Raw genomic sequence first — 26727 nt, forward strand, 5'->3', positions numbered from 1 at the left:
GAGTCGGCCCCGACTCATAGCGACCCCTCCTTGGGTTTCCGAGGCAGTATCACTACGGAAGTAGGATTGCCCAACCTTCCTTCCGAGGAGGGGCTGGTGGGTTTGAACCGCCAGCCTTCTGGTTAACAGTCAAGTGCTTTAGCCACTATGCTACCAGAGCTCCTCAATCTTCCTATTATTAATTTCTAATTAGCATTGTGGTCTGAGAAGATGCTTTGTTGTATTTCGATATTTTTTAATTTATTGAGGCTTGTTTTATGTCCTATTATGGACAATGATCCACGTGCACTGGAGAAAAATGTGAATTGTGGTTTTGTTGGGTGGAGTGCTCTGTATATGTCTATGAGGTCGAGTTGGTTGGTTGTATTCTTGAGGTCTTCTGTATCTTTATTGAGATTTTTTTCTACTTGATCTGTCCCTCCTTGAAAGTGGTGTGTTAAAATCTCCTGCTACTTTTGTAGAGTTGTATATTTTCTTTTCCCTTTCTACTCAATTAATATTTGTTTCATGTATTTTAGAGCACTTTCATTGGGTGCATAGATATTTATTATCATAATGTCTTCTTGGTCAATTGACCCTTTCAGCATTATATAGTGACCTTCTTTGTCTCTTATGTTGTTTTTCACCTTAAAGTCTGTTTTATCAGAAATTCATATTCCCACTCCTGCTCTTTTTCGGTTACTATTAGCTTCGTATATTTTTTTCCACCCCTTAACTCTTAATTTGTTTTTATCTTTGTGTCTAAGGTAGGGTCTCTTATAGGCAGCATATCAATGGGTCTTCTTTTCTTATCCAGTCTGCCAGTCTCTTTCTTTTGATTGGTGCATTTAGTCCATTCACATTGAGTGTAATTAGTGATAGGTATGCATTGATTGCTGTCATTCTATTGTGTTCTTTTGTCATGTTGTTGGAGTTTCCTTGGTCCATCTACTTTTCTGTGCTGAGTTAATTTTGTTGTTGAGTATTCCCTCTCTTTTCTTCTTGATTGTTGGTTTTATGCTTACTAAACCCATATGTTTTCCTTCCTTGTGGGTTTGCTTTGGGGGATTGTTAATTTTCTCTGGGGTTACCTTGGAGTGAATTCTTGTCTCCATATTCTTGGAACAGTTTGTCTATGAGGACATTGTCTGGTTTTCCTCTCCATTTGCAAGTTTTGTACTTAGAACTTTTATTCCCTCTGTTTGGTTAGTTTCTGTTGTGTGCAGATTGACTTCCTTGTTTTTTAGTGTACAATGTTTTATGGTCTTATTTTGAGCATCTATTAGTGATTTGGTTTTAGTGTTGATGTCATGTGTACTGATTTTGTTGTTCTCTATTGTGGGTTCTCTATTGGAAGGACTTTCTTAAGCATTTCTTGTAGGGTTTGTCTGGTTTTCACAAAATCCCTTAATTTCTGCTAATATCTTGATTTTTGAGAATGTCTTGATTTTGCCCTCATATTTGATGGACAGTTTGGCCAAATATAAGACTTTTGGTTGGAAGTTCTTTTTTGTCAGTGTTTTGTGTATGCCTTCCCATTGCCTTTTTGCCTGCATGGTTTCTGCTAAGTAATCAGAACTCAGCTTAACTGTTTGGTTGTTATAAGTAATATTTCTTTTGTCCCAGGCAGCTTGCAAGATTCCTTCTTTGTCTTTGGTTTTGGAGAGTTTGATTATGATATGCCTTGGTGTTGTTTTTCTCTTGGGATTTATCCTGTATGGGGTTCTTTGAGCTTCTTGGAGAAATAGCTTTTCTTCCTTCATAATGTGGGGAAAGTTTTCTGTTAGTAAGTCTTCCTTTTTTTTTTTTTTTTGCCTCTTCGTTTTCTGGAATTCCAGTGAGGTCGATGTTGTTTGTTTTCCTGTCGTCCCATATAACTTTTAGGTTCTCTTCATTTTTCTTAAATCCTTGTTCTAATTTTTTTGGTATCTAGGGATTTATCTTCTAGTTGGGAAATGCATTCTTCAGCCAGTTCTGTCCTATTCTTTTGTGCTTCCACTGTGGTGTGTATTCTGTAATTTTGGTATTCATCTTTGGATTTCTAGCTGCTGTTTTTCTATGAGTTCTGATTGTGTATTAATCTTGTTACTTTGTTCTTGAATGGTTTTCCTGAGTCTTCTAGGGTGCTCTCAGTGTTCTCCTTGTTTCTGTTTGGGGTTTCCTTGAGCCCTTGTAGAGTTCTATAAACATACCTTTTAAATTCCTTCTTGGATAATTCTATTGACTCTTCTTCCTCCATGTTTAATGAGACTTTTGTTTGGGATTTTATTTCTATTGTCTTATCCTGTTTTTTTTTTTTTTTGTTGTTGTTGTTGTTGTTTGTTTGTTTGATATTGCCTGTTGTTTCCTAGACATTTTGAAGTTGTCTTTAACTGTTAGCTATGTAGTGATTTGTTTTGTCTTGATTTTATGATTTAATATTTTTGCAAAGGTGGAGCCTAGCTAGTGTTTTGTTTTGTTTTGTTTTTGTTATCAATTCAGGTGTGCTGGGTTGCTCTGCAGTATCTCTTGTGATGATGGAATCACTGTGTGGAATGTGGATTCAGGTCTCTGTTTGTTGTGAAGGGGGTTTAGGATTTGAGCCAGCAAGTGTTGTGGAGGCTCAATGTGGTTTTTTCTATTGGATGAGGCAGGGGAGAGGCAGAAAAAGGAGGAAGAAAAGGGAAAAGAAAAGCTCCACAGCCCCAGTAGCCATTCCCAGGGTTTTGAGTAGGCTGCTAATGATGATGTTACATTGTTACTCACAGGCCCACAGCTCAAATACAGCAAAATGGTTAGGGGGCTGCCACTTTCTGCCAGATTCAGACAGCCACAAAAACCCCATACTCCAGGCCTCTCCATGTCAGAAAACTGTTCTGGGATAGCTGCCCTTACCGGTGCATGAGTTAGTCCCAGGGTCCACACAAGTTAGTCCCAGGGTCTGCCCACTTGCTGCGAGCTTCTCTCTCTGCTCCCTATTCAGCACCCAGAGCCAGAGGGATCTCTGCTCCTTCCCTGTGGTCCCAAGTTCACCAATAAAAGCAGGTGCTGAAGGTAGATCCGTGGAGTGGTCACAGGTCCTCTGGTTCTCTCCACTGCCCCAGGGAAGCCTCCAATGCTCTGTCTCATCGGCTGGTCAGTGCTCCACAAGGCAGTTTCACCTATTCTCCCCTCCCCCAGATAATTACACTGCCTCTCTCTCCTTTCTAACCCTACTCCCCTGAGTGTGCCATACTCTCACTTAATGAGCTATTCAGAGCACCAGAATCACCACTTCAAACTGCCACACCTAGTTTTTCAGGCACTAAGATGCTAGAGGGAACTAGCATGTGGGCTACAGGTAAGATGCCATCTTCTCCAGGAGTTATAGGTAGTCTTGGTTAAAGAAAAGTTCCTGACCATGCAGGTGCTTCTGCACATTGGTTCATATGAGGCCAAGCCAGAAGTGCATAGCTTGATGGTTAACAGTGTAAAGTAGATTAATGCTGTTGAGGATCAGTTGTTGTTAGTTGCCTTTGTTAGTTGCCTTTGTGTAGCTCTAATTCATGGCAACCCCATGGAGAACAGAACCAAACTTTGTCTGGTCCTGTGCCACTTTCATGATTGTTAGTATGTTTGAGTCCATTGTTTTGGCCACTGTGCCAATCCATCTTACCAAGGATCTCCCTTGCCTTTGCCATGATGTTCTTTTATAGTAAGTGGTCTTTCCTAACAATGTGTCCAAATTAAGTGAGCTGAAGCCTCCCCATCCTCACTGCTAGGGAGTATTGTATTTCTTCTAAGAGAAGTTTGTTTGTTCTTCTGGCTGCCCAAGTAATAGTCTTCAAGTGGATGTATACCATAAACCTCGGAGAGAATAGTATGAGGAAACATTAACAAAAACTGAAAAGCTAGATAGAGTGCTTATAGGAGTCAAGTGAAGAACCTGAGGCAGCCCACGGATGCAGGAGGAAGTGGGTCTAAATTCAGGGTAAAGTGCTTGGCTGAGGGACTTAAGATGATGCAGAGCCAGGTGAGGTAAAAAAATTGAAAGAAAGTGACTATCTGGGGGCCTGGATGAGGGCTTTGCATGCAATCTTCATGATCCCTAGCAGTGGTTCTTAACTTTGGCTGCACACTAGACTTGCCTGGGGAGCTTTGAAAATGTTATTTCCTGGGTTCAAAGAAATTGAACCATTTCTTTCCAGTTCAGTGATGGCCAACAAAGCAAAACTGGAATGGATCCAAATTTGTAAACTATGGGTATATGGGAATGATAACTGAAACAGGAAAAATTACAGACGAACACCCTGTTAGAAACTTAATCTCTCTCTTTGAATACAAGGACAATGTGCACATTGCATAGGAAACAAATCTCCTGACTGGTATACTCAGAAACAACAGTGCCCTGCTCAAAGGTGGCAGCAGACTGCACCACTTTGAATGTGTGTCATGCTCCACAGCCCTGGCAGTTAACCATCCTTCTGCATCCGGTTCCCAAAAGTGCTCACTACACCTCTTCCGAGTCTCCCATTCTAGGTCTTCAACTTGTAATTTCTTTCCAATTATCATTCTGCTCAACCCAAATTTTAAAAATTCAGGTCTGTTCTGATTTCACTGCATCAGCCATGACTGAACTAGTTCAAACTGTTTAAAAGCCCTGCCTGGGTCTCCCTACAGTTATGATTTAATTGGTCTAGGGAGAGCTTTTAAAGCTTCCATATGCTTCGAATATGAAGCCAAGGCTAAAGACCATTGCCCTAGGGAGAGTAATGCTGGAGCAGGTTAGGATTAGACCTCTAAGCATCAGCTCTCTCACTTAAAGGCTGCCTACCACCTGATAGGGGCTTCCACTGCATAGGCTTCCACACCTATAGTAATATGATGGTATTCTTTGATGTCAAATGGTCTCTGGAAGCCAACAGCTAAATAAAATCTAAAGGGACTTGGAAAAAGTGCTGTCCCCCACTCTCCACTTGGGGGGGGTTGGGGAGTGGGAGGAGTATTATCTTCTCAGATGTGCAGATAAGATTTAAGCATGATATTCCTCTTGAATTGACTCTCCTCCAATCCCTTGTTTTCACCTCATTTGAACCTACTTTAATATCTTTTCTTCCAAGGATTAGAGACCTTGGAGAAAGTTACTGCTCTTTGCTAGAATATGAAGCATTTAAAGCTTTGAGCTGGTATTACCTTGATGATTCTAGGAAATATGCCCTGTGCTTTGGATTTACAAAGGGAACATATTGTGTTTTCCAGATTTGACAGCACTGACCCTCATCAAATGCTAGATGCCAAGCACATAGAGATCCAGCAGATGGAATCCACCATGACCTCCATCTCTGAGTCTGCTGGCTTGTTTGAAGTGAACGTTCCTGACTACAAGCAGCTGAGGCAGTGCAGGAAGGAGGCCTGTCAGCTGAAGGAGCTCTGGGACATGATTGGAATGGTGATTTCCAGCATCCATGCCTGGGAGACCACCAAGTGGAGGGACATTGATGTGGAGGCCATGGACCTGGCATGCAAACAATTTGCCAGGCACATCCGGAAACTTGACAAGGAGGTCAGGGTCTGGGATGCATTTACAGGCCTGGAAAACACTGTGTTGAACACCCTGACCTCACTGAGGGCAGTAGCTGAGCTGCAGAATCCGGCCATCCGGGAGCGGCACTGGAAGCAGCTGATGCAGGCCACTGGTGTGAGCTTCACCATGGATGAGGACACTACCTTGGCTCACCTCCTGCAGCTCCAACTCCACCACTTTGAGGATGAAGTCCGGAGCATTGTGGACAGAGCTGTGAAAGAGATGGGCATGGAGAAGACCTTGAAGGAACTGCAGACCACCTGGGCTGACATGGAATTCCAGTATGAGCCCCACCCACGGACCCACATCCCACTGTGGCAATCTGATGAGGACCTCATTGAGATTCTGGAGGACAACCAAGTCCAACTTCAGAACCTGATGATGTCCAAGTACATTGCTTTCTTCCTAGAAGAAGTGTCAGGTTGGCAGAAGAAGCTCTCCACAGCTGATGCTGTCATCTCAATCTGGTTTGAGGTGCAGCGCACGTGGTCTCATCTCGAGAGTATATTTATTGGGTCTGAAGATATCCGGGCTCAGCTACCCCAGGTACTTGCTAAGGACCTCTTGCTCTCTCTGTTTTCTTACCCAGGTCAAGAGAAGATTACCTACTTTCTGCAGTCACTAGGTCTTTCTTTTCTCTTCTTAGGCTTTACTCATGGCACCTCCAGCAAATGCTGGAATTGCAAGCCTCCAAAGCCAAGGAAAGAGAGAAGATGAAAGATAGATCAGTTTGTCCCCAAATGTGTAGGAAAAAGAAAAGAGAACCTAGTTTTAATTTTTTAAAAAATATTTTGTTGTGATTTTGGAGAAAACTTATATGGCAAATTAGGTTCTCATTTAATAATCGCTATGCATATTATTCAGTGACATTGGTTACACTTTTCACAATGTATCAGCATTTTATTGTTTCATTCTGGTTGCTCTGTTTCCATTAATCTAGCTTCCTTGCCCCACCCCCCAATCTCTGGTCTAGGGTAAATGTTGACTGTTAGGTCTCACTTAGATGATTGTTTAGAGGTGCACAGTATTTACAAGTAATATTATTTATTTTATGAGCCACTCTGATGTTTGGCTGATAGGTGACCACTCGGAGTGGTTTGAGATCCAACTTGTAATTACACTATGAAGTTTAAAGGATATCCCAGGGTGATGATCACAAGGAATCTTCTAGTCTCTATTGGTCCAGTTATTCTAGACTTTTATAGGAATTTGAGTTTTGCTCTACATTTTTCCCCATTCTATCTGGGACCATCTATTGTGTCCCTGGTTGGAGTGGTTGGTAGTGGTAGCTGGCCACCATCTCTTTCTTCTGGTGTCAGGGTAGATGAGGCTGTGGTTTGTGTAGACTGTTAGTGCTATAGACTAGTTTCTCCTTGAGTCTTTGGTTTCCTTCTTTCTCTTTTGCTTCACACATGTAGTGACCGATAATTGTGTTTTACATGGTTGTTTGTAAGCTTTTAAGACTCTAGATGCTACTCATCAAGCTAGGATGTAGAACATTACCTTTATGAACTGGTAGTTATGCCAGTTGACCAAGTTGCCCTCTGAGGAGCCTGTTTTGTTTTTAAATGTGTACACAAGAAAGGAAATAAAAAATATTAGTTGCTGCAGTTTAAGATTACTAGTGAAATGCTTTGCAGATAATTAAGATGCAGCTATTGATTCAAAGTGAGCATTGTTTCCAGGCAAATTCAGGTTCTTGCTCAGTAGCACATTTTTAAAGTTCCTTTAGCAGCACATTAAATACCAGTCCTCAGTTAAATACTAAAGGATGAATTTCTCTAAAATATGCATTCTTCTCATTATTATCTTCCCTGTGGTTGACTATCTCTTCTAGTTTGTCCTAAATTAATGTGCCATTAACTTCCTCCTCTCAGTGGACTCCAATTCATTCATTCATTAATTTTATTGTTTCGCACATTTCCCTTGTATCCCCCTCAGTACAGCAAATTAAGAAATATGGAATATTTAGGAATATGTTTGATTCCAAAATGTCACTTATTGCCCAGGCATTGTTTAGAACTTGAAACACGGCCTATGTAAACATTATACTTGCCAGTTCATCCCACAAAAGCATATTCAATGCAATGGTATATAGTTTGAAGGTTGTATATTTGCAGTGAAAAAGAATAGGAAACAATACTATAACAGTGATTATAATTAAGTCAAATTGAATAACCCAGATTTTATTTATCTTAAATGGTAACAACTGAAGAAGAGCAGGTTAACTAGAAGGAGATGAGGATGTAGGGGGAGACTTTTGTAGAGATGGTAAAGAAGACTTTTGATAACTTTCAATTAAATATAATGAAGGATTAGTATCATTAACTTCTGACCAGTGCCACAGGTTTGTGTGTACAATATGTAAATACATTTATGTGTTTGTACTAACAATATGATAACAGAGACAATTTTTAAGCATAATAAAATAAGTCATAATTGTATATCCCAATAGTCACTATTTTCATTCATTATGAATATTTCCCAACTTTTGTTCATGTGTATAAATATTTTTACATAATTGCTTTCATAGTGTAATTACAATTTTCTGTTCAGCTCTTTGAGCATTTGTCTCAGGTATTTCCTATACTTCTACAACCTTGATACATTTTCATTTTCACTAGGAGCAAAACATTACATTGAGGAATCATTACTTAGTTTGCCCTGTTATCTTTGTTTTTAAATCATCTTGGTAGAGAGTTGATTTATGCTAGTTTATAGAAGTTCCTGAGTAAAGGAAATGGATAAGCGCTCAACTAGTAACTGAGAGGTTGATGGTTTGAGTCCACCCAGAGATACCTTGGAAGAAAGGCCTGATGATCTTCTTCCAAACAATCTCAGAGGGTAGGAGCACAGACTGCAGCTCTTGCTCAAGGACCCACTTGCAGCTGTGGGTCCTTAGGCAAGTTACTTAGTAACCTGGTGCCTTGTTTCCTATATGTAAACTGGGACTAATAATAGTAGTACGTCTGGAACTTAATTAAAACAATACACATAATAAGTACAGTTATAATTGTTATTATGTAATAATAATTCCATAAACTCTTCCCAGGTGCCAGGTCTTCAGGAAAAGTACTTTGCATATTTATTCTTTCACTTAAACAGGACAACAACAATGTGAATGTATATGTATTTTTGGGAAGTGGTGACTCCTAAGTAATTTTGCCATCATAGTATCACAATTCCTAAGGAAAATTTATTTTAGTTACATAAACTTTTGCATTAGATCTACTGTCTACCTCACTTAGATACTGTGAATTTTATATCAGTGAGTCTTAAAGTGTGGTGTGGGACACCAGGGAGTCCCTGAAACCTTGTCAGGTGATCCATAAGGTCAAAACAATTTTAATAACAATTCTAGAATGTTATTTGCTTTTTTAATTCTCATTCTTCATGAGTATACAGTGGTGTTTTCCAGAGGATACATGATGTGTGAATATTACAATAGATTGAATGCAGAAACAGATTTGAGAATCTGGTTAACCAAATCAAAAACACCAAACTCACTGCCATTGAGTCAGTTCCAACTCATAACTATGCCCATTGGGTTTCTGAGGCTGTAAATCTTTACAGAAGTAGCTTGCTCCATCTTCCTCCTGCAAAGCAGTTCATGGGTTTGAACCACTGACCTTCTGGTACCAGCCAAATGCCTAATCAGACATTAAAGAACTTTGTGGAAGAAAAACGCTACTCTTCAAATTAATTTTTTTTATAGTAGAGAATACAGCTATTTTAGATAAAATGTCTGTTATATTAATATGTAATCAATTTATTATTGTTAGTATTTAAATGAATTAAATAAGTACAAAAATTTTAATTTCTCAATTTTAACTTCTGAAAAAGTATCAATAGATATATTAGAGTTCTCAATAACTTTTAAAGGTATAAAAGTGTTCAGAAGCCAAAAGATTTGAGAAATTGCTTTTCTGGCTAAGGGTATTTTCATCTCCACAGCTAAACTCTATATTGGACAATCTAGGGACAAGTTTCTGTTTCTGAGTGGCATGTCACTGCCTACATCAGGGGAGCATCTTAGAATTGAGGGGAGTGGTATTTAATTACTTTTCACCTTTTTATTCATAGGATTCTAAAAGATTTGAAGGCATTGACATTGATTTTAAAGAGCTGGCTTATGGTGCTCAGAAAACTCCAAATGTTGTGGAAGCTACCAACAAATCAGGTCTTTATGAAAAACTGGAAGATATTCAGAACAGGTGACAGTTGGCTTACTGCCTTTTTGTAGTAGAGTGGACAATGTTTCCTTTCTCCCTTTCTGTGTTTGACTTTTTAAATGCCTGCCTGAGTGAGTGAGTGAGTATGGGTGTCTGTGTGTGTCCTTTTTATATTTGGGTATGTAGAGTGTAATGGAGTATTATTAAAAGATAATTCAAAAATGGTTGCAACAGTACATCAGTAGGAAGCTGCCAGAAATTCAAGAGGGATTCAGAAGAGGACATGGAATTAGTGATATCACTACTAATGTCACATAGTTCTTGGCTGAAAGCATAAAATGCTAGGAAGATATTTACCTGTGTTTTGTTGACTAACCAAAGACATTCAACTGTGGATCATAACAAATTATGGATAACACTGCAAAGAATGTTGCAGCAGATATGCTTGAATCAAGTGAATCACAGCACTTGATTGTGTTCATGCAGAACTTGGACATAGCCCAGGAGGCAGTCATATGAATAGAATGAGGGGAGACTGCATGGTTTAAAATCATGAAAGGTGTGCATTGAGGCTGTCCTTTCACTATACTTATTCAATCTGATGCTGAGCAAACAACTCAAGAAGATTGACTGTAGGAAGAACACGGCATCAAGATTGGAGGAAGGCTTAATAACAACCTGCACTATGTAGACAGCACAACTTTGATTGCTGAAAGTGTAGATGATTTGAAGCACTTACTGATGAATATCTAAGACTATATCCTTCAGTATGGATTACATCTCAACATAAAGAAAACTAAAAGCCTCACAACTGGACCAATAAGCAACATCATGATAAATGCAGAAAATATTGACATTTTCAAGGGTTTCATTTTACTTGGATCCACTATCAACCCCCCTGGAAACAGCAGTCAAGAAATAAAATTATATATTGCATTGGACAAATCTTCTGCAAAAGACCTCTTTAAAGTGTTAAAAAGTAAAGATATCACTTTGAGGACTCAATTGCACCCAACCCATGTCATGATATTTTCAGTCACCCCCATATGCATGTGAAAGATGGACAATGAATAAGGAAGCTTGAAGAATTGATGTCTTTGAATTATAGTGTTGGCAAATAATATCAAATGTACCATGGACTGAGAAGAATGACAAATCTGTCTGGGAAAAACTGCCAGAAATCTTCTTAGAAGTTTAGGATGGTGAGATTTTTTTTCATGTACTTTGAGCATGTTATCAGGACGGACCAGTCCCTGGAGAAGAACATCATACTTGATAAACTATAGGGTCAGTGAAAAATAGGAAGACCCACAATGATATGGCTTGACACAGTGGCTCCAAAACAGTGAGCTGAACTATATCACTGCTTATTAGGACCATGCAGGACCAGGCAGTATTTTGTTCTGTTGTACATAAGGTCTCTATGAGTTGGAATCAAGTTGACTGCACCTAACAATAATACTAGAGGTGTTTATGCCAATGTGTAGGAGTCCATGGGTGAAGCAATCAGGTAACTGCTCAGCTACTTACCAAAAGTTAGTTGTTGAAGTCCACCCAGGGGTACCTTGGAAGAAAGTCCTGGTGATCTACTTCCAAAGCATCACTTCCGTTGAAAACGCTATGGAGCACAATTCTGCTCTGACACAAATGAGGTTGCCATGAGTCAGAATTGACTTGACAGCAACTAGTAACTGGTATGCTAATGTAAATATATCAGTGTGTATGTTTGCAAATATCCATAAGTGTTTCTTGTGTGATTTCAGTATATATTCCATATATTTGCATTTGAGTAATATATATGTGCCTAGTCAATGATGAAATTCTGTATTCTGTACCCTCAGATTGTGCCTGTGTGAGAAGGCCCTGGCAGAATACCTAGATACTAAGAGGCTTGCTTTCCCTAGATTTTACTTTCTCTCCTCTTCAGACCTGTTAGACATCCTTTCCAATGGCACAAATCCAGTGCAGGTAAGCTGGGCAAATGCTTGTAGAAAGTCCCAGAAGGACTGAGGAGTCCAAAAAGGGTTCTCCTTTATGCCTCCTTTTTCTGTGAATGTATATATTTCAAATCTCTATTTCCATCATCCCAAACCTCAGATTCTTCATTTCCACCATTGCTGATGTTCAAGATGACTTCCAGCCCACCTGTGATTATTACTAACATGCAATTGGAGAAACTTTGAGGATGGCAAGGGTGAAAGGGGCTAAGCCTTTGCAAAGAGAACAGTTGGCTCTGTCTGACATCCCTTTTAAGAGCCCTGGTGGTGCAATGGTTAAGTGTTCAGCTGCTAACCAAAAGCTCTGAGGTTCAAACCCACCAGCTGCTTCAGAAGGGAATGATGTGGCAGTCTGCATCTATAAAGATTTATAGCATTGGAAACCCTAAGAGGCAGTTCTACTCTGACCTGTAGTGTTGCTATGAGTCAGAATTGACTCCGTAGCAATGGATTTAACATCCCTGCTAACACTACTGCCCTGGGCACCAGTGTAAAAGGGGAAACTCAGCCAGATCCAGGATTTCTGCTTGGTGTGACCCTTACTTTGGACACTCCTTATGTTGGTCTATCACACCAAAGAGATTCCAATGACTGTTGACTTCTTCCCTGGGCCATCATCACTACTGCCTGTGACATTCCAAATTTGAATATATTAGTGTGTTCTTCTGCCATTCTAATCTCTGCTTATGTCTTACTGTACAATATTCTTTTCTTAGGAAGAGAGCCTATGAGTTAGCCATGATTTTCCTCCAATCTGGTCCCATTTATATTAAGTCAAGCAGAAATTAGTCAAGCTGTTGTGTCTTACTCATTTTTAGCTAATCAATGCACTAGTTTTATATTCCTGTGACCACTTCTGTCAAATTCAATTAGTTCCTGCCCTCACATCACTATCATTATTCTCACAACTTCCTTCTAAATGTTTTGTGTCCCACCACTACATGTTTTATAGTGATGGTCATATGGAAGGAACCTAAGCAGTCCTAATAAGGATCTTCCTAGAAACTTTCCCCAGTCCTTCTGCATGGCTTCTTTCATAGGTTCAACGCCACCTTTCCAAACTCTTTGACAATATGGCCAAGATGCAGTTCCAATTAGATGACAGTAAGAAACCAACCAAGATAAGCCTTGGCATGTACAGCAAAGAAGAAGAGTATGTGGCCTTCAGTGAGCCTTGTCACTGCGATGGGCAGGTAAAGAGGAAGTCCTTTTGCCCTTCTTACACCTTTATCTCTCATGTGTCTGCATTCAGTATCAGTATTGGTATTGACCTTGGGGATGACCCTCCTGACTTTAGGCCAGAACTGCTGTGCCTCTCCCAGAATGGCCAGCTTCCCTTGATTTGAAGCCACATTGAACCTCTAGCACAATATGCTGTTTTGATGTTTTCTCCCTAGGAAGGACACATGTCAACATTCGTATCTCTTCCTCACCCAAAGATAGTTGCAGAGATGTATAAAATGCACATATACAACTTCCCCAGTCAACAAGGAAAGGATTTGAAAATGATTAGCAGCACCAGGAGACTTTAATATGACAGCCCCTGAAGCACACCATGAGGGAATTGGGAACACTGATATCTTCCCTAGGAGAAAATATCCTTTGAAATCCACTGTTTTCTTGAGATGTCCCCTGGCTGTACAAATACACCATAGAATCACTTCCACCTTCCTCCATGCCCTTCCCCTTGGTGGAAAGCCAACTACCACACTGTTCTAAGAGCTACCTCCAAATCTCTCATGTCTAATTCAAAGGATACTTATCATGGGACTATTCTCTCCTCAAACCTCTTTCACAGCCTTCCATATCACCACTGAAGTATAAACCCTTTCATTTCCTTATCCTAAATGATCCATCAGGAGCGCTGGTAGCATAGTGCCTAAGGCACTTGACTGCTAACAAGAAGGCTGGCGGTTCAAACCCATCAGCCACTCCTTGGAAGGAAGGTTGGGCAATCTACTTCCGTAGTGGTACTGTTTCAGAAACCCAAGGAGGGGTCGCTATGAGTCGGGTCTGACTCAGTGGCACATAACAACAACAACAAATGATTCATCAGAGCATGGTCCCCTGGGTTTCTCATCTACTTCACTTTTAACACCTGGAGAAGAGATCTTTTACAGTGTTCTACCTTAATCCACATGTATCTTGGAAAACAAATCTAGTATCAGAAAATAATCAGAAGCTCTTAGTTATATAAAAATGATCTTGGGGTTTGATTCAGAATATATTCTTTTTGTAGACTCATAAAGCATTTAGGTGGAAAATTAGCTTACTTCACTATGACCAGCATGAACAAGAGGGTCATATGAATCCGTGGACTTATTTACATCTAGCAACCCAGATTCAGATTTCCTTGAATGAACTCAGGGTGGTAGTCTCTCCTCCTGCCTGCTATTCTGGCCTCTGTTTTCCAAGTGGGCACATTAGTATATTGTTAATTAAGACCCATTCTTATTTGTTACCATTCTCAATTACACAAAGAAAATGTCTCACTTGCCTTCTGGAGGCTTCATTCTCTTCACTCTCTCAGGCTGAATGAAAGAAAAATGTTGTATTGATCAAGTCTTCTTAGGTACCCAGTGTCTAACTCAGGTTCTTCTTACAGGTAGAAATATGGCTGAACCATGTGCTTACTCACATGAAAGCCACTGTAAGGCATGAAATGACAGAAGGTGTAATTGCCTGTGAAGAAAAACCGAGGGAGCAGTGGCTCTTTGACTATCCAGCTCAGGTATTTTCCTAACTGGGACCTTCGTAGACCTCCATCCTCCACTAGCTGCTCTTCCTCAGGAGCCTCCTTCAGCACTGAGAGACTCCTAAACATCACACCTGAAATTTGTTTCACAGTCAAGAGGTGCTTGAGCCCTAGAAGTAGTGGTCACAAGAGCAAGAAGGGATATTGTCATTCATGGCCTAATTGAACCCTTGCTTTGGAGAATCAAAAGTTGTCCATTTTTACCCTCATTGACTATAATAGGTAGAAAATATAAACAATTCACTTCAACAAATGCTCACTGAACCTGCCTACTTCATATCTGCCAAGCTCTGTGCTAAGTACCAAGAGACCAACAGGGAACAAGACAATGTAACTCTTCCCTCCTAAAGTTTGTAGGCTATTGTGGAAGTTAGTCACTTACAGATGTGATGGGTGTGATAATAGCGGAAGGTCAGGATACTCTGGGACCATACAGCTAGTTAATGGGATCTTGGGACTACCATCCTGAGGATCTGATATTTAAGCTGAGATTTAAAATAGGAGTTAGCAAGTCAAAGATGGAAGGAAAAAAGAGCCAATCATGGGAAAGAGTATGGGTAAGAGCTCAGAAGCAATGCAGAGCATGATGTGTTTGAAGTTCTGAAAGGAATTGAGTTAGGTAACATAAGAGTATGAGAGTGGGAAGCAAGGGATAGCATATGTGTTCTGAGGAAGTCCAACTTGATTCTAAGGTATATCTGAATCCTTTACAGGGCTCTCAGGAGGGGGATAGGAGAGAAGGGAGACCTAATGAGAACTTTTTAAATGACTAGCTGCAATATACCATTCCTCTTTTCTAGTGTTGGTATATTTTGGGGGTATGGACATTTGGTGGTATCTGAATCCATAACAGTAGATAAATTTGCTGTTGGAAGGTATGTAGAGTGAAATAAGAGTATAGAACAAACCCTTGTCATCATTAAAAGGCTAAGTAGGCAAGGAGGAACCAGTCAAGCAGAATGAGAAATGGTACCTTTCTAGACAAAAGGAAAACCAGGAAATGGTACTTATGGAAACCAAAAAAGAAACTTTAATAGAAGTTAAGAGGGTGAAAATCTCAAATACTTCTAAGAGATCAAGCAAAATAAGCAGTCTGAAGAATTTCAATGGAGAGGTAGTAGACTGGTAGAAAAGAGATGAACTTGTAGTTGAACCAGATGAAGGTGGGAAAATGCTGACAGTGACTATAGGTAACTCTGTAGAGAAACTTGGCTGTGAGGAAGAGAAGAGAAATAGGTCACCACTGCAGAGGGAAAGAGGTATTTTTTAAAAACAGAGTTGGAACATCCCACCAAGCCATTCAAACAAGGCTACCAATGTATAAATGTATAAATTCCAAAGTAAAATGGATAAATTAAGAAAAGATTTTTTTTTTCCTACTACAACAGGGCACTATTTCAGAAAAGGAATAGTTCTCATCAGAATTACTTTGTTTAGCTGCATCAGAATTTTGAGGCATGGAAATTTGTTACCTCTTAATAGTGTAACAAATATCTTGAGCAGTATCTTCCAAACCAAATGATAACACAGATGAGCAAATGTACAAATTTTCACCTACAAATAATCAAAATTATGTTCTTTTCCCCATATTAAGTTCTCCAGTAAATAGAAGAAATATCTATCTGAATCACTTCTTTCCATTCATTTAATTTTGACCTCTGAAATAGACCAATCATATTGACCACATTGAATTTTGGTGTTACTTGTCTTGGCTTCAGAAGTAAACATTTTAAAGTAATGGGTTTTATTAACTGAAACTGTACTGAAGTATTGTGAACACACAAATAGGTGCCATACATGATCAGAGCTGATTCAATTAACTAGAATACTTGGACCCCATGAGGTGCAAAGACCATGAGAGTCTTATTGAGATGTTCAGTAAATAACTCCGTCAGTTATTCTCCCAAGCAGTAATAACTCAGTCAGTTATTCTCCCAAGCATAGGAAAGATGCTGCCTCTGGGAAATAAAAGCCTAATGATCAGTATAGAAATTTCTAGAATCCACTATTCTCAATGAAATTATACATTTTCCAAGAGCAGCAAGTGCTTTTCCCACCCGTGTTGTAACAATTTCACATTTCCAAAGATTTAATGTTCTTAGTTCGCTTAGTAGATATGGTGCGGAAGAGAGGGAAAGGGAATATGTCATTCATGTGATTACATCCTAGGCTCTAACTGAGTTATACGGTGGAGGGTGGGAGACTGTCCTAGTCACAATGACTCTTGGTATTACAGGTGGCCCTGACCTGTACTCAGATCTGGTGGACAACAGAGGTGGGCATTGCGTTTGCCAGGCTGGAGGAAGGCTATGAGAATGCCATGAAGGACTACTACAAAAAGCAAGTGGCCCAGCTCAAAACCCTCATCACTATGCTGATTGGCCAGCTATCCAAGGGGGACCGACAGAAAATCATGACCATATGCACCATTGATGTACATGCCCGTGATGTGGTGGCCAAGATGATTGCCCAGAAGGTGGGTTCCAAACACCAGGGGTATCCCTTTTGAGCAGTTTCACCATGAATATTGGAGTAAGGAAGAGGCTCACATACAGCCATAACACGGGGCTCCCAGGTCAAGATGGCACCAGCCAGAGAATTTGGGGAGGATCTTGGTGGTTACTCTCACTTGTAAAACTCTCCAGTGAAACAGTGAAATCAGAGCAACTAGTGCTTTCTGTGCTTTAATGGTCAGAAGGTATAACCCTTGGCTGGCAGCCCACATGCAAGCCATCCAAAGCCCTGAGTATCCTGTGGTCAAGGGGCCACCTGCTACCTGTTTAACAATGTGATTTACCCACAAACTCTGAATTTCCTCTTTAGGTAGAAAATGCCCAGGCCTTCCTCTGGCTGTCACAGCTGCGCCATCGGTGGGATGATGAGGCCAAACACTGCTTTGCCAACATCTGTGATGCTCAGTTTCTATATTCCTATGAGTACCTGGGAAATACCCCTCGCCTGGTAATCACTCCTTTGACTGACAGGTGAGCTCTGGTATCTGTCACTGACAGAGAATCCTACTGCTGTGTGGTTCAGGCCATCCAGTAGCCATCCAGGGTCTAGGTCACCATCACTTGCTATTTGCCCACTGAGCTGCAGGGGGAGGGCTCTTGACAGAGCAGAAGTAAAATTAAATTGAAACATTGTAGAGCAGAGCTCTTCTGCTGTTTCCCAAGGAGGGCCTCAGAAGATCACACCCCAAAGAAAATCAATGAGCCATGATAGCATAGGCTTTGCAGTCACACATATGAGTTCTAACTTCAGCTCTAACACTTACCAACTTAATACATGCTCAGTAAATGATTCTTCTTATTATTTTTTTAAGCAATCAGTTGATTGATCCATTGGAATATTTGTATGAAGATGAGTCAGACCCAACTCATAGCGACCCCTCCTTGGGTTTCCAAGGGTATCACTACAGAAGTACATTGCCCAACCTTCCTTCTGAGGAGTGGCTGGTGGTTTTGAACCACCAGCCTTCTGGTTAGCAGTCAAATGCCTTAGGTACTACACCACCAGAGCTCCCATAAATAAGTTAGCTCCTACCATTAAGGGGCTTAGAATTTTTTAGGGAAACATATTCTCTGTCATTCACATTAATTCTTTCCTGAATTAATTCATGGCAGACACTGAACTGGTCACTGGAATACGAAGGTGACTGAAACATTTCCTTCTTTTAAGGTACAATTCTAGTGAGTAAAGTAAGACACATATAGATAAAAATGTAAATAGCACAACGGGGAAAAAAAAAAATACAAGGCCATAATATAAAATAGCCATACATTACAGATTTCCAAGCAAATTAATCAGCACTAAGTCCTCTGAGCACGGAGGGTACACTCACAGTAGGAGGACTTGGAAAGCTTCAAGGAAGAGATGGTATCTGTACACCTTGGAGAGAACAATCATGGGAGAAAGAAGGGCTGTGTATGCACAGGGAGACAGCTCAGGGGGCAGGAGTGCATGGAGCGATGGACACAGGGAAGAGGTAACTATTGGGAGGAAGTAGGAGGGATGCTGTTGTATTGGGGTAAATTATAGTCAATGTCATGAGACAAAGTATATGTGAACTGCTGTATGGAAAGTGAATTTGCTCTCTAAATTTTCACCCAAATCACAATTAAAAAAAACAAAGAGAGAGATGGTATCTGATCTGGACCTTGAAGCATGAGTAGGATCTCAGTAGGGTTTTAGGATAGTTATCAGGATGTCCATGCAATTGTATAGCAATCTATGTGTATTTCACTTTTTCTATTGAGAAAACATGGTATTCATAAAATGAATTCATTAAAGAGTCTGTGGTCCTCAAAAGTCAAAGAACAACTAACTGATAAGCACTTCTGACAAGTGAACTATGGGCAAAAGCATAGAGATGGGAAAATTCAAGATATATTCCTAGAAGACGGAGTAAACTCTTTTGAAATTGGGAGAGGTAATTGTTAGCTGCCATTGAGTTGGTGTCTGATTCATAGGGACCCATGTACAACACAACAAAACTGCCAGTCCTGCTCCATCCCTATTATCATTTGCAGATTGGACCATTGTGATCCATAGGGTTTTCACTGGCTGAATTTTGTAGGTAGATCAACAGGTCTTTTTTTCCTTGTCTATCTCAATTTGGAAGCTCCAATGAAAACTGTTCAGCATCATAGTAACACACAATCCACTGACAGACAGGTGATGGCTACACATGAAGTACATTGGCCAGGAATCGAACCAAGGTAGAAGATGAGACTTCTACCACTGAACCACTGATGCCCCCATCAGGAGAGATAGTAGCCCTTTAAATTGGGAAGATGTGTAGGAATCAGACTGTAGAGTCAGAAGAATATATTCTTTATCCAGTTGGTAATTATAAACTATTAAAAAATGTTTAGAACAGTGATGATAAAATCACACTGATTAAGGATTACAATTATTGTAATTGCTGTCAATAAGTTGTATGCATGTAACAAGTTGAATTGGCAAAAGTTATGTGATAGATATATTTGCAATAACAACAGCAACAAAAGTAGCTACGGGGGATGCTTATGTGCTACTAAAAACCTCATGGGATTTGGTTCCTTGGTTTGGAGATTTAAGGTTATGGTTTTAGGAGGAGCCATCTGAGTTAACTGGCCTAACAACATGTTTAGTAATTCTGTTCTACCTCCTAGTTTGTTGCATAGTGCCTAGGGTCTTAAAAGATTCCAAGCACCTATTCCAGATACAATAATTGGTGTCCATTCACCTGGAGCAACAGAAGAAAAAGAGTCTGAAATGGGAGGAAGAAATGGAGTGTTATCTCCATGAGCAATTGCCTCTTTTGCCATGAAACCACAAGAACTGGATAGAGTGCCGGGCTACCATTAATGAGTATTTTGATCGAAGATTCTATAGAAGAATGCTGATCAAAAAGGGAAAATGCAGAACAGAATTTCAAATGATCATGGATTCCAGATTTCCTGTAGCTATGAAGGTTGGCAAAACCCCTGAAACTATTGCATTGAAATAATCTTTAAATCTTAAACAAAAACATATTCTGACATCTTAAAACTAAAGAACAGTTTAGCTTAATTAGTCAAAAAATAAAATGTCTGCCTTGAGCATTATGCTATTTTAAGAATAGCTATATGCGATTGAATTGACAACAGCAACTGGAAAGATTAGATAGAAACCTTAGGGGGCAGGGAATCTATGTTAATGGGTGAGGAACAACTCATAAAAGGAGAGCAAGAATGGTTTTACAACTAGAAGAACGTAATCAGTGTCACTGAATTGAAGAATTGGTTGAGTTGGTGTATGTTTTGCTGTCTATGTTCTCAGCAACTACCAAAAAAAAAAAAACTTTTATCAGAGGAACAACATGATGAAAACTGTATTTTGCAAAGATTAATCTGACAGCAGAGCATGAGCAAAGAAGGGAGAGGGCAGAGAAAGATCATGGTCCAAGTGAGAAGAGATATTTCAGTTGCTGAGATTGCTGTAAATTCTGCTAAGAACTCATACTTTTCCTTAATTCCATTGAACACTAAATCTTTTCTTCAAAAAAGAGTAGCATATTCAAATGACATCTAAATAAATAACCTGTGGGTAACAAATTGTGAAGTTTAAAATGTCCAAATGGAATCAGTGTGATATTTTACTGAATTTTCTCTCAGCCTGTTTTAAGTGATATCAGCTGCATTCTGGTAAATCCTCAATTATTTTTCTAAATGGCATTTACTCATTAAATTTTAATCACTGTGCTCATGAGATGAATAGAGACTGGGGAAATTCAAACTAATTTAAAGTCCTTACATCATCCATAGAGTAAGATCTCATGGCTTCTTTCCCCTCATTTTTTTTCATTTCTGTAATTCATTTTCCTGCTCAGTCTAGAAAGCTCTTCCACCCACAGTCTCCTCAAACTTCTCCCCTTTTTCTTTGTCATCTCTTTCTTTTGTGCAACCTTGTAGAGGTCAAGTCTCTGTCTCCAGTGGTCCCCCACTTCAGTTGGTCTAAAATCAAAACTCCTCACAAAAAACAAACAACCAAGCTTAATTGCTATTGAGTTGAATTCAACATATGCTGACCCTGTGTGTTACTGAGTACAATGGCACCATAGGGTTTTCTTGGCTACAGTCTTTGTGGAAGCAGATCACCAGGCCTTCCATCCGTGGCCCACTGGATAGGTTTGACGTGCCAATCTTTAGGTTAGTGATCGAGTGCTGTTTACCACCCAAGGACTTTAAACTGTGAATCCAAATCCAAAAGCAAATTCATTGCCATTGAATGAATTTCAACTCATTGTGACCCTATACAGGACAAAGTAGAACTGCCACATAGGGTTTCCAGGGCTGTACATCTTTATGGAAGCAGACCACTTCATCTTTCTCCTGCAGTGCAGCTGGTGGATTCAAACACCATTAGCAGCTGAATGCTTTAACCACAGCACACATAAGAGACATTAGCAAATACTCTTTGAATGAATATAAAATGATTTATGAGACTCCAAATATGTACCCATCTTCCCCACACCATTCGCAATATTTCCTTCCTTTCTACTGACATATCGGATGTTACCATTATCACTGATAAAAAGTACAAGACTATTCTTTGTCCTGGATCTTCACACCTGCCTAAGAGTTGAAGAAGATAATTACCTCTTCTGAATTTAGAAGTCTCTAGTAGACTAATGCTGAATGCCTGATAGAGGGAAAGGGTAAAGTTTTGACAGTGAATTATTTCTAAAATAGGGACTTAACGCCTCTTTTGTGAAATGATGCAAATAAGAAGTTGAAAGGAAGATTTGCCACAAATAACGGCAAATGCTATATAGACTTTGACCTTGTTTGCACATTGGATGCTTTTCTGACAAAGTCGTTGTACTTGAATATTTATATGGCAAATTCCATTTTCTCATTGACTTCCATTATTATCTCAAGAAATGTTTTACCCAGAAAAAAAATTGGCTTCAACAGGAAAATCACATTTTAAAGAGCATTCAGCCTTTGCTGGTATGTAGTCTAAGTACATTTAATTCTCTTCTGCCAAAGGAATTAATCAAATGGACAATTGATCCGTACAACCTTTGCACATTCATTGAAAGCGTACCTGTATTATAGTACATCCAACTGATTATGCCTATTTCTTTGGAATTTCCCACTGCCTGGATAGGACTTGAATATATAAGTAGGTACAATGGTTTGACCATTGTCACAGGAGTTTGGCACAACTCTAAGTTGAAGAAATAAATGGAAATGCTTTTTCAGGCTGAACAAAAGAAATTCACATAAGTTGTTTCTTACCCTTTGGGTGATCTCCCCTTTACTCTCTTCCCTCACCTTCACACACAAATGCCCCTTTTCTGCCTTGAGCTGTGTTAAGTACTGTTTTAATCAACTGCTTATCAATTTTGAGTACCTCTTAATTTATCAGGGACTACTGCAGGTAGGTGAGATATAATTGATGCACAAGTGTTTGAAGGTGATTTACTGGACAAGGACACAACTAGCAAAAGTCATATACTTTAAGTTTTTCTTGATATTTTTATTGTAGACAGTTTAGAAAACTTAAGTAATCTGTTACTAAAAGCTACCCAGCAATATAACCATTGTTAATATTTAGTGTATTTCTTTCTATGTGCAGATTTTTACAAACAAATTAAGATTATATACTATATATAAAATATCAAAGTCTGAATTTTGTGCTTTACATTATCTCAGGTATATATATATATATTCTCTAAATACTCTTCTAGAACAATTTAGTAATTAAATTAGTCTATATATAACTATCCCATACTTTATTTCACATAACTTTGATGTTGTTGTTGTTGTTGTTATGTGCCGTTGAGTCGGACCCAACTCATAGCGACCCCTCTTTGGGTTTCCGAGGCAGTAGCACTATGGAAGTAGATTGCCCCATCTTCCTTCGGAGGAGTGGCTTGGGGGTTTGAACCGCCAGCCTTCTGGTTAGCAGTCAAGTGCCTTAGCCACTATGCTACCAGAGCTTCAATAACTTTGATAGGATATTCAAATTACATCTAAGCTTTTACTATTAAAAATAAAGCTGCCATGAACTCAATTATTTATACATTTTTCACCATGCTTATCATTTCCCTCGAATATATTCCAAGAAATAGTATATATGATACATACTTTCAGATTGTTCTTGAGAGAAACATGTTTTCATTTTCACTAACAGTTTGTGGGAATTTTCATCTCCTAACACCTGGCCAGCATTAAGTATTACAGTTAAAAAGATTGTTAATTTTATAAGTCAAAATGATATTTCATTTGAATATGGATTCCCTTGATTACTTACAAGCTTGAACATGTTGATATATTTATTGGCTATTTGCCTTTCTTTTCCCCTGTGAATTACTTGTTCCTGTCATTGCCCATTTTCCTGTGGGATATTCTTTTATTGTTTTTATGCTTAAAGAGTCCCTGCCCATTTAAAGATTAGTTTAATATTCACCAACATTTTATTTGTGTTTATTTTACTTTTTACCTTTTCATTTTCATTTTTTTTGAGGGGGGAATCCTTTTGGCTATTGCTTCAAGTGAGTGTTTTCATCAAAAGCATTTTTTATTACAACTGACTGAAACCCAACTCAAACTAAAGTAAACAGAAAAGAGGATTTGTTATCTCACATTCCTTGTAAATTGGTCCAGCTCAGGAAGCCTGAATAGGACTATTAGGATGTGGACCCTCTTATATCATGGCTTTGTCTTCTGCTGAGTGGTGACTTCTTTATTGCATATGTTTTCTTTGTATGGCTGGAAAGATGGTCTCGATGCCCACACCTTTATGACTCCTGATCCTCTCCTTCCCAATGCCACATACCAGGTCCCTTGAAGAGACTCTGATTGGTCTTGTTTTGATCATATGCCCATTTCTGATCCACTCACTGTGGGCAATGAGGTGGAATATTTTGGCCACATGAGCCTTGGCCCACCCCTGAGAGAGTATGAATATACTATGACTGACAGCCCCACTGGAATACAAATTTTAGAGGAGTGGTGATTTTCTATAGTGTGAATCCTGAGCAAGGAAAAACTACAGCAACTATAGTCAAAAAAACAAAAACCAAACCCACTGCCATTGAGTCATTTCTGACTCATAGTGACCCTATAGATCAGAGTAGAACTGCCACCATAGAGTTTCCAAGGCTGTACATCTTTATGGAAGCAGACTGCCTCATCTTTCTCCCACTGAGCAGCTCTTGAGTTCAAACTACTGACCTTTTGGTTAGAAACCTAATTATCACTGTACCACCAGATCACCTTACAACTATAACAAAAAAAAAAAAAAAAAAAACCTCACTACCATGGAGTCAGATCCAACTCTTAGAAACCCATGTTTGGGTTTCCAAGGTGGTATCTCTACAGAAATAGATTGCCCAGTCTTATAAAACCAAAAACACCAAACTCACTGCCCTCGAGTCAGATCCTAATCATAGCAACCGCTCCTGGGATTTCTGAGGTGATATGGAAGTATCACTATGGAAGTAGATTGCCCAGTCTTCCTTCCGAGGAGTGGCTGGTGGATTTGAACTGCCAGCCTTCTGGTTAGCAGTCAACTGCCTTAGGCACTGTGCCACCAGAGATTGCCCAGTCTTATAGTCAGGAGTATATGATTCGACTTTTTTTTGTTTGTTTCTAAGTAAGCAACATTTTCCCTCATTGGTTTGCACTGTTTGCTCTGCCATATTCAAAATTTTGAGTCTGTCAATCTATCTCAAAGCTACCTATTCTGTTCTATCAATATATCAATCCATTTTATGCCACACTATTTAAGGATTATAGCTTTATCATGGGTTGTAATGTTTGTAGGGTAATGGTCTTCATAATCTATCTTCATTTTTAATTTTTATCTCTTCTGTTTATTCATTCAGATGAGCTTTAATCATTTTGACAAATTCCAAAATACAGACCTTTGGGGTTTGGTTGGTTTGCTGAAATACTTCCTATGTAATTTTGAAAGAACAATCATTTTTATAATATGTGCTGTATTTCTGTTTATTCAAATCTTAGATTATGTTTCTTAGGAAAGTTCATAAGTATCCTGATACAAGTTTTGAGCATTTCCTATTGTTAGCCCTCAGTCTTTTTTTAATTTTTATTGCTATTTAAGTTTTTGTTTTTCATTGTCTCTTTCCTTAAAACAACTTTATTGTGGCATATTTTGCAAAGCATAAAATTCACTCATTTCATACATAAAATTCAGTGATTTTTAGTAACTTCTGAGTGATGCAACTACCATCATAAATCATCTTTAGAACATTTTCATCCCCCTCAATAAGATCCCTCATGCCCATCTACAATTAATCCTCATTCTCACCCTAGTACCAGTCAACCAGTAATCTACTTTCTGTCCCATACACTTTTACATTCTATTTCATGTAAATGGAATCAAACCACATATGGTTTCTGGTCTCTTGTGTCTGACTTCTTTCCTTTACATAAAGTTCGTGAGGTTCAATCATGATAGAGCATATGTCAGTACTCCGTTCTTTTTATTTTTGAGTAATATTTCTGTTATGTGAGATAAAGGACCTAACTTTACCCTAAACAAGGTGGCTTTTATGCTTGACTCTGGAGAAAAAAAACCCTTGGTGTAATTGAGGTGCCTTGGTCTGGGACCTCCAGGCCACACCTGAAGATTTGTGCTGGTGAGTAGGGGCTAGCCAGACAAGAAAACACTTATCTTGAAATTGATATCAACTAGCCATTGGAGGCATAGCTTATCCTATCACACACAACTGGATGATAAAAGCCTGGAACACTAAGAGTCAGAGAGCTTCCTGGTTGGTGAAGGGAGAGTGGTGTACCCTTTTTTATATCCATTTTCTATAATAAAACAGGTAATCATAAGTATAATTATCTTCTGTAAGTTCTGTGAATTGTTTCAGTAAATTAATGAGCTAAAGAATGGTGTCCTCTTAACTTGGTTAAGGTCAGAGAAAGTATCATGTGGGTGGCAAGTATTAGAAATGATGGAGAAATCAGAAAGTGGGTATGTAACTACTCTCTACTTTCTAAGCATTGCCTTTTTGCTGATTCTCATCCATGAAGCTATTATTGTAATAAATATACCACATCTTGCCTATCCATTCACTCAGAGAAATGAAACTCACTGCCATTGAGTCAATTCCAACTCAACAGCAACCCCCATTTGGTTACCAAGTCTGTAAATCTTTACAGAAGCAGACTGCCCCATCTTTCTTCCAAAGAATGGCTGGTGGGTTCTACCCATCAACCTTTTGGTTAGCAACCAAATGTCTTAACCAGTATACCACCAGAGCTCCTTGAAGGATATTTAGATTGTTTACAGTTTGGGCTATTGTTTGTCCATAATGTTGCTATGCACATTCATGCAGTAGTCTTTATTTGTCATTTCTCTTGGGTAGATACCTAGCAGAGGAATTGCTAGGTCATATGGTATTTTTATGTTTAGCTTTTTGAGAAACTGCCAAATTATTTTCCAAAATGGCTACAACATTTTATATTTTCTCAAGCAATATGTGAGAATTCCCACTTCTGCACATCCTCAACAACATTCATTATTGTCTTATTTACCTTAGTCATTCTAGTGGGTGTGAAGTGGTCTCTAATTTTTATTTTAATTTCATTACATAATGGTTAATGATGTTGAGCATCTTTTCATGTGCTTCTTAATCATTTATATATCTTCTTTGGTATAATGTCTGTTCATATTTTTTGCCTATTGTTTGATTTGTCTATTTGTCTTTTATCATAGAGTTTCAAGAAATCTTTGTAAATTCTGGATACATTACATCTGCATATGTATATA

At 39.0% G+C, this 26727-nt stretch overlaps 1 protein-coding gene across 1 annotated transcript in view; it reads left to right on the forward strand.

The window, feature by feature from the left end:
- DNAH9 (dynein axonemal heavy chain 9) overlaps positions 1–26727 on the forward strand; it is a 722341-nt gene that overhangs the window by 212834 nt on the left and 482780 nt on the right. The window contains exons 20-26 of the mRNA XM_007948048.2: positions 5197–6067; positions 9605–9735; positions 11535–11661; positions 12731–12883; positions 14296–14421; positions 16682–16921; positions 17269–17429. Of these exons, the coding sequence (XP_007946239.1) occupies positions 5197–6067; positions 9605–9735; positions 11535–11661; positions 12731–12883; positions 14296–14421; positions 16682–16921; positions 17269–17429 (1809 nt within the window). The remainder of the gene's footprint in view (positions 1–5196; positions 6068–9604; positions 9736–11534; positions 11662–12730; positions 12884–14295; positions 14422–16681; positions 16922–17268; positions 17430–26727) is intronic.

Source organism: Orycteropus afer, unplaced genomic scaffold (assembly GCF_000298275.1).
Source record: "Orycteropus afer afer isolate SDZICR_OR568_19922 unplaced genomic scaffold, OryAfe1.0 scaffold00199, whole genome shotgun sequence".
NCBI classification, from domain to species: Eukaryota; Metazoa; Chordata; class Mammalia; order Tubulidentata; family Orycteropodidae; genus Orycteropus; species Orycteropus afer.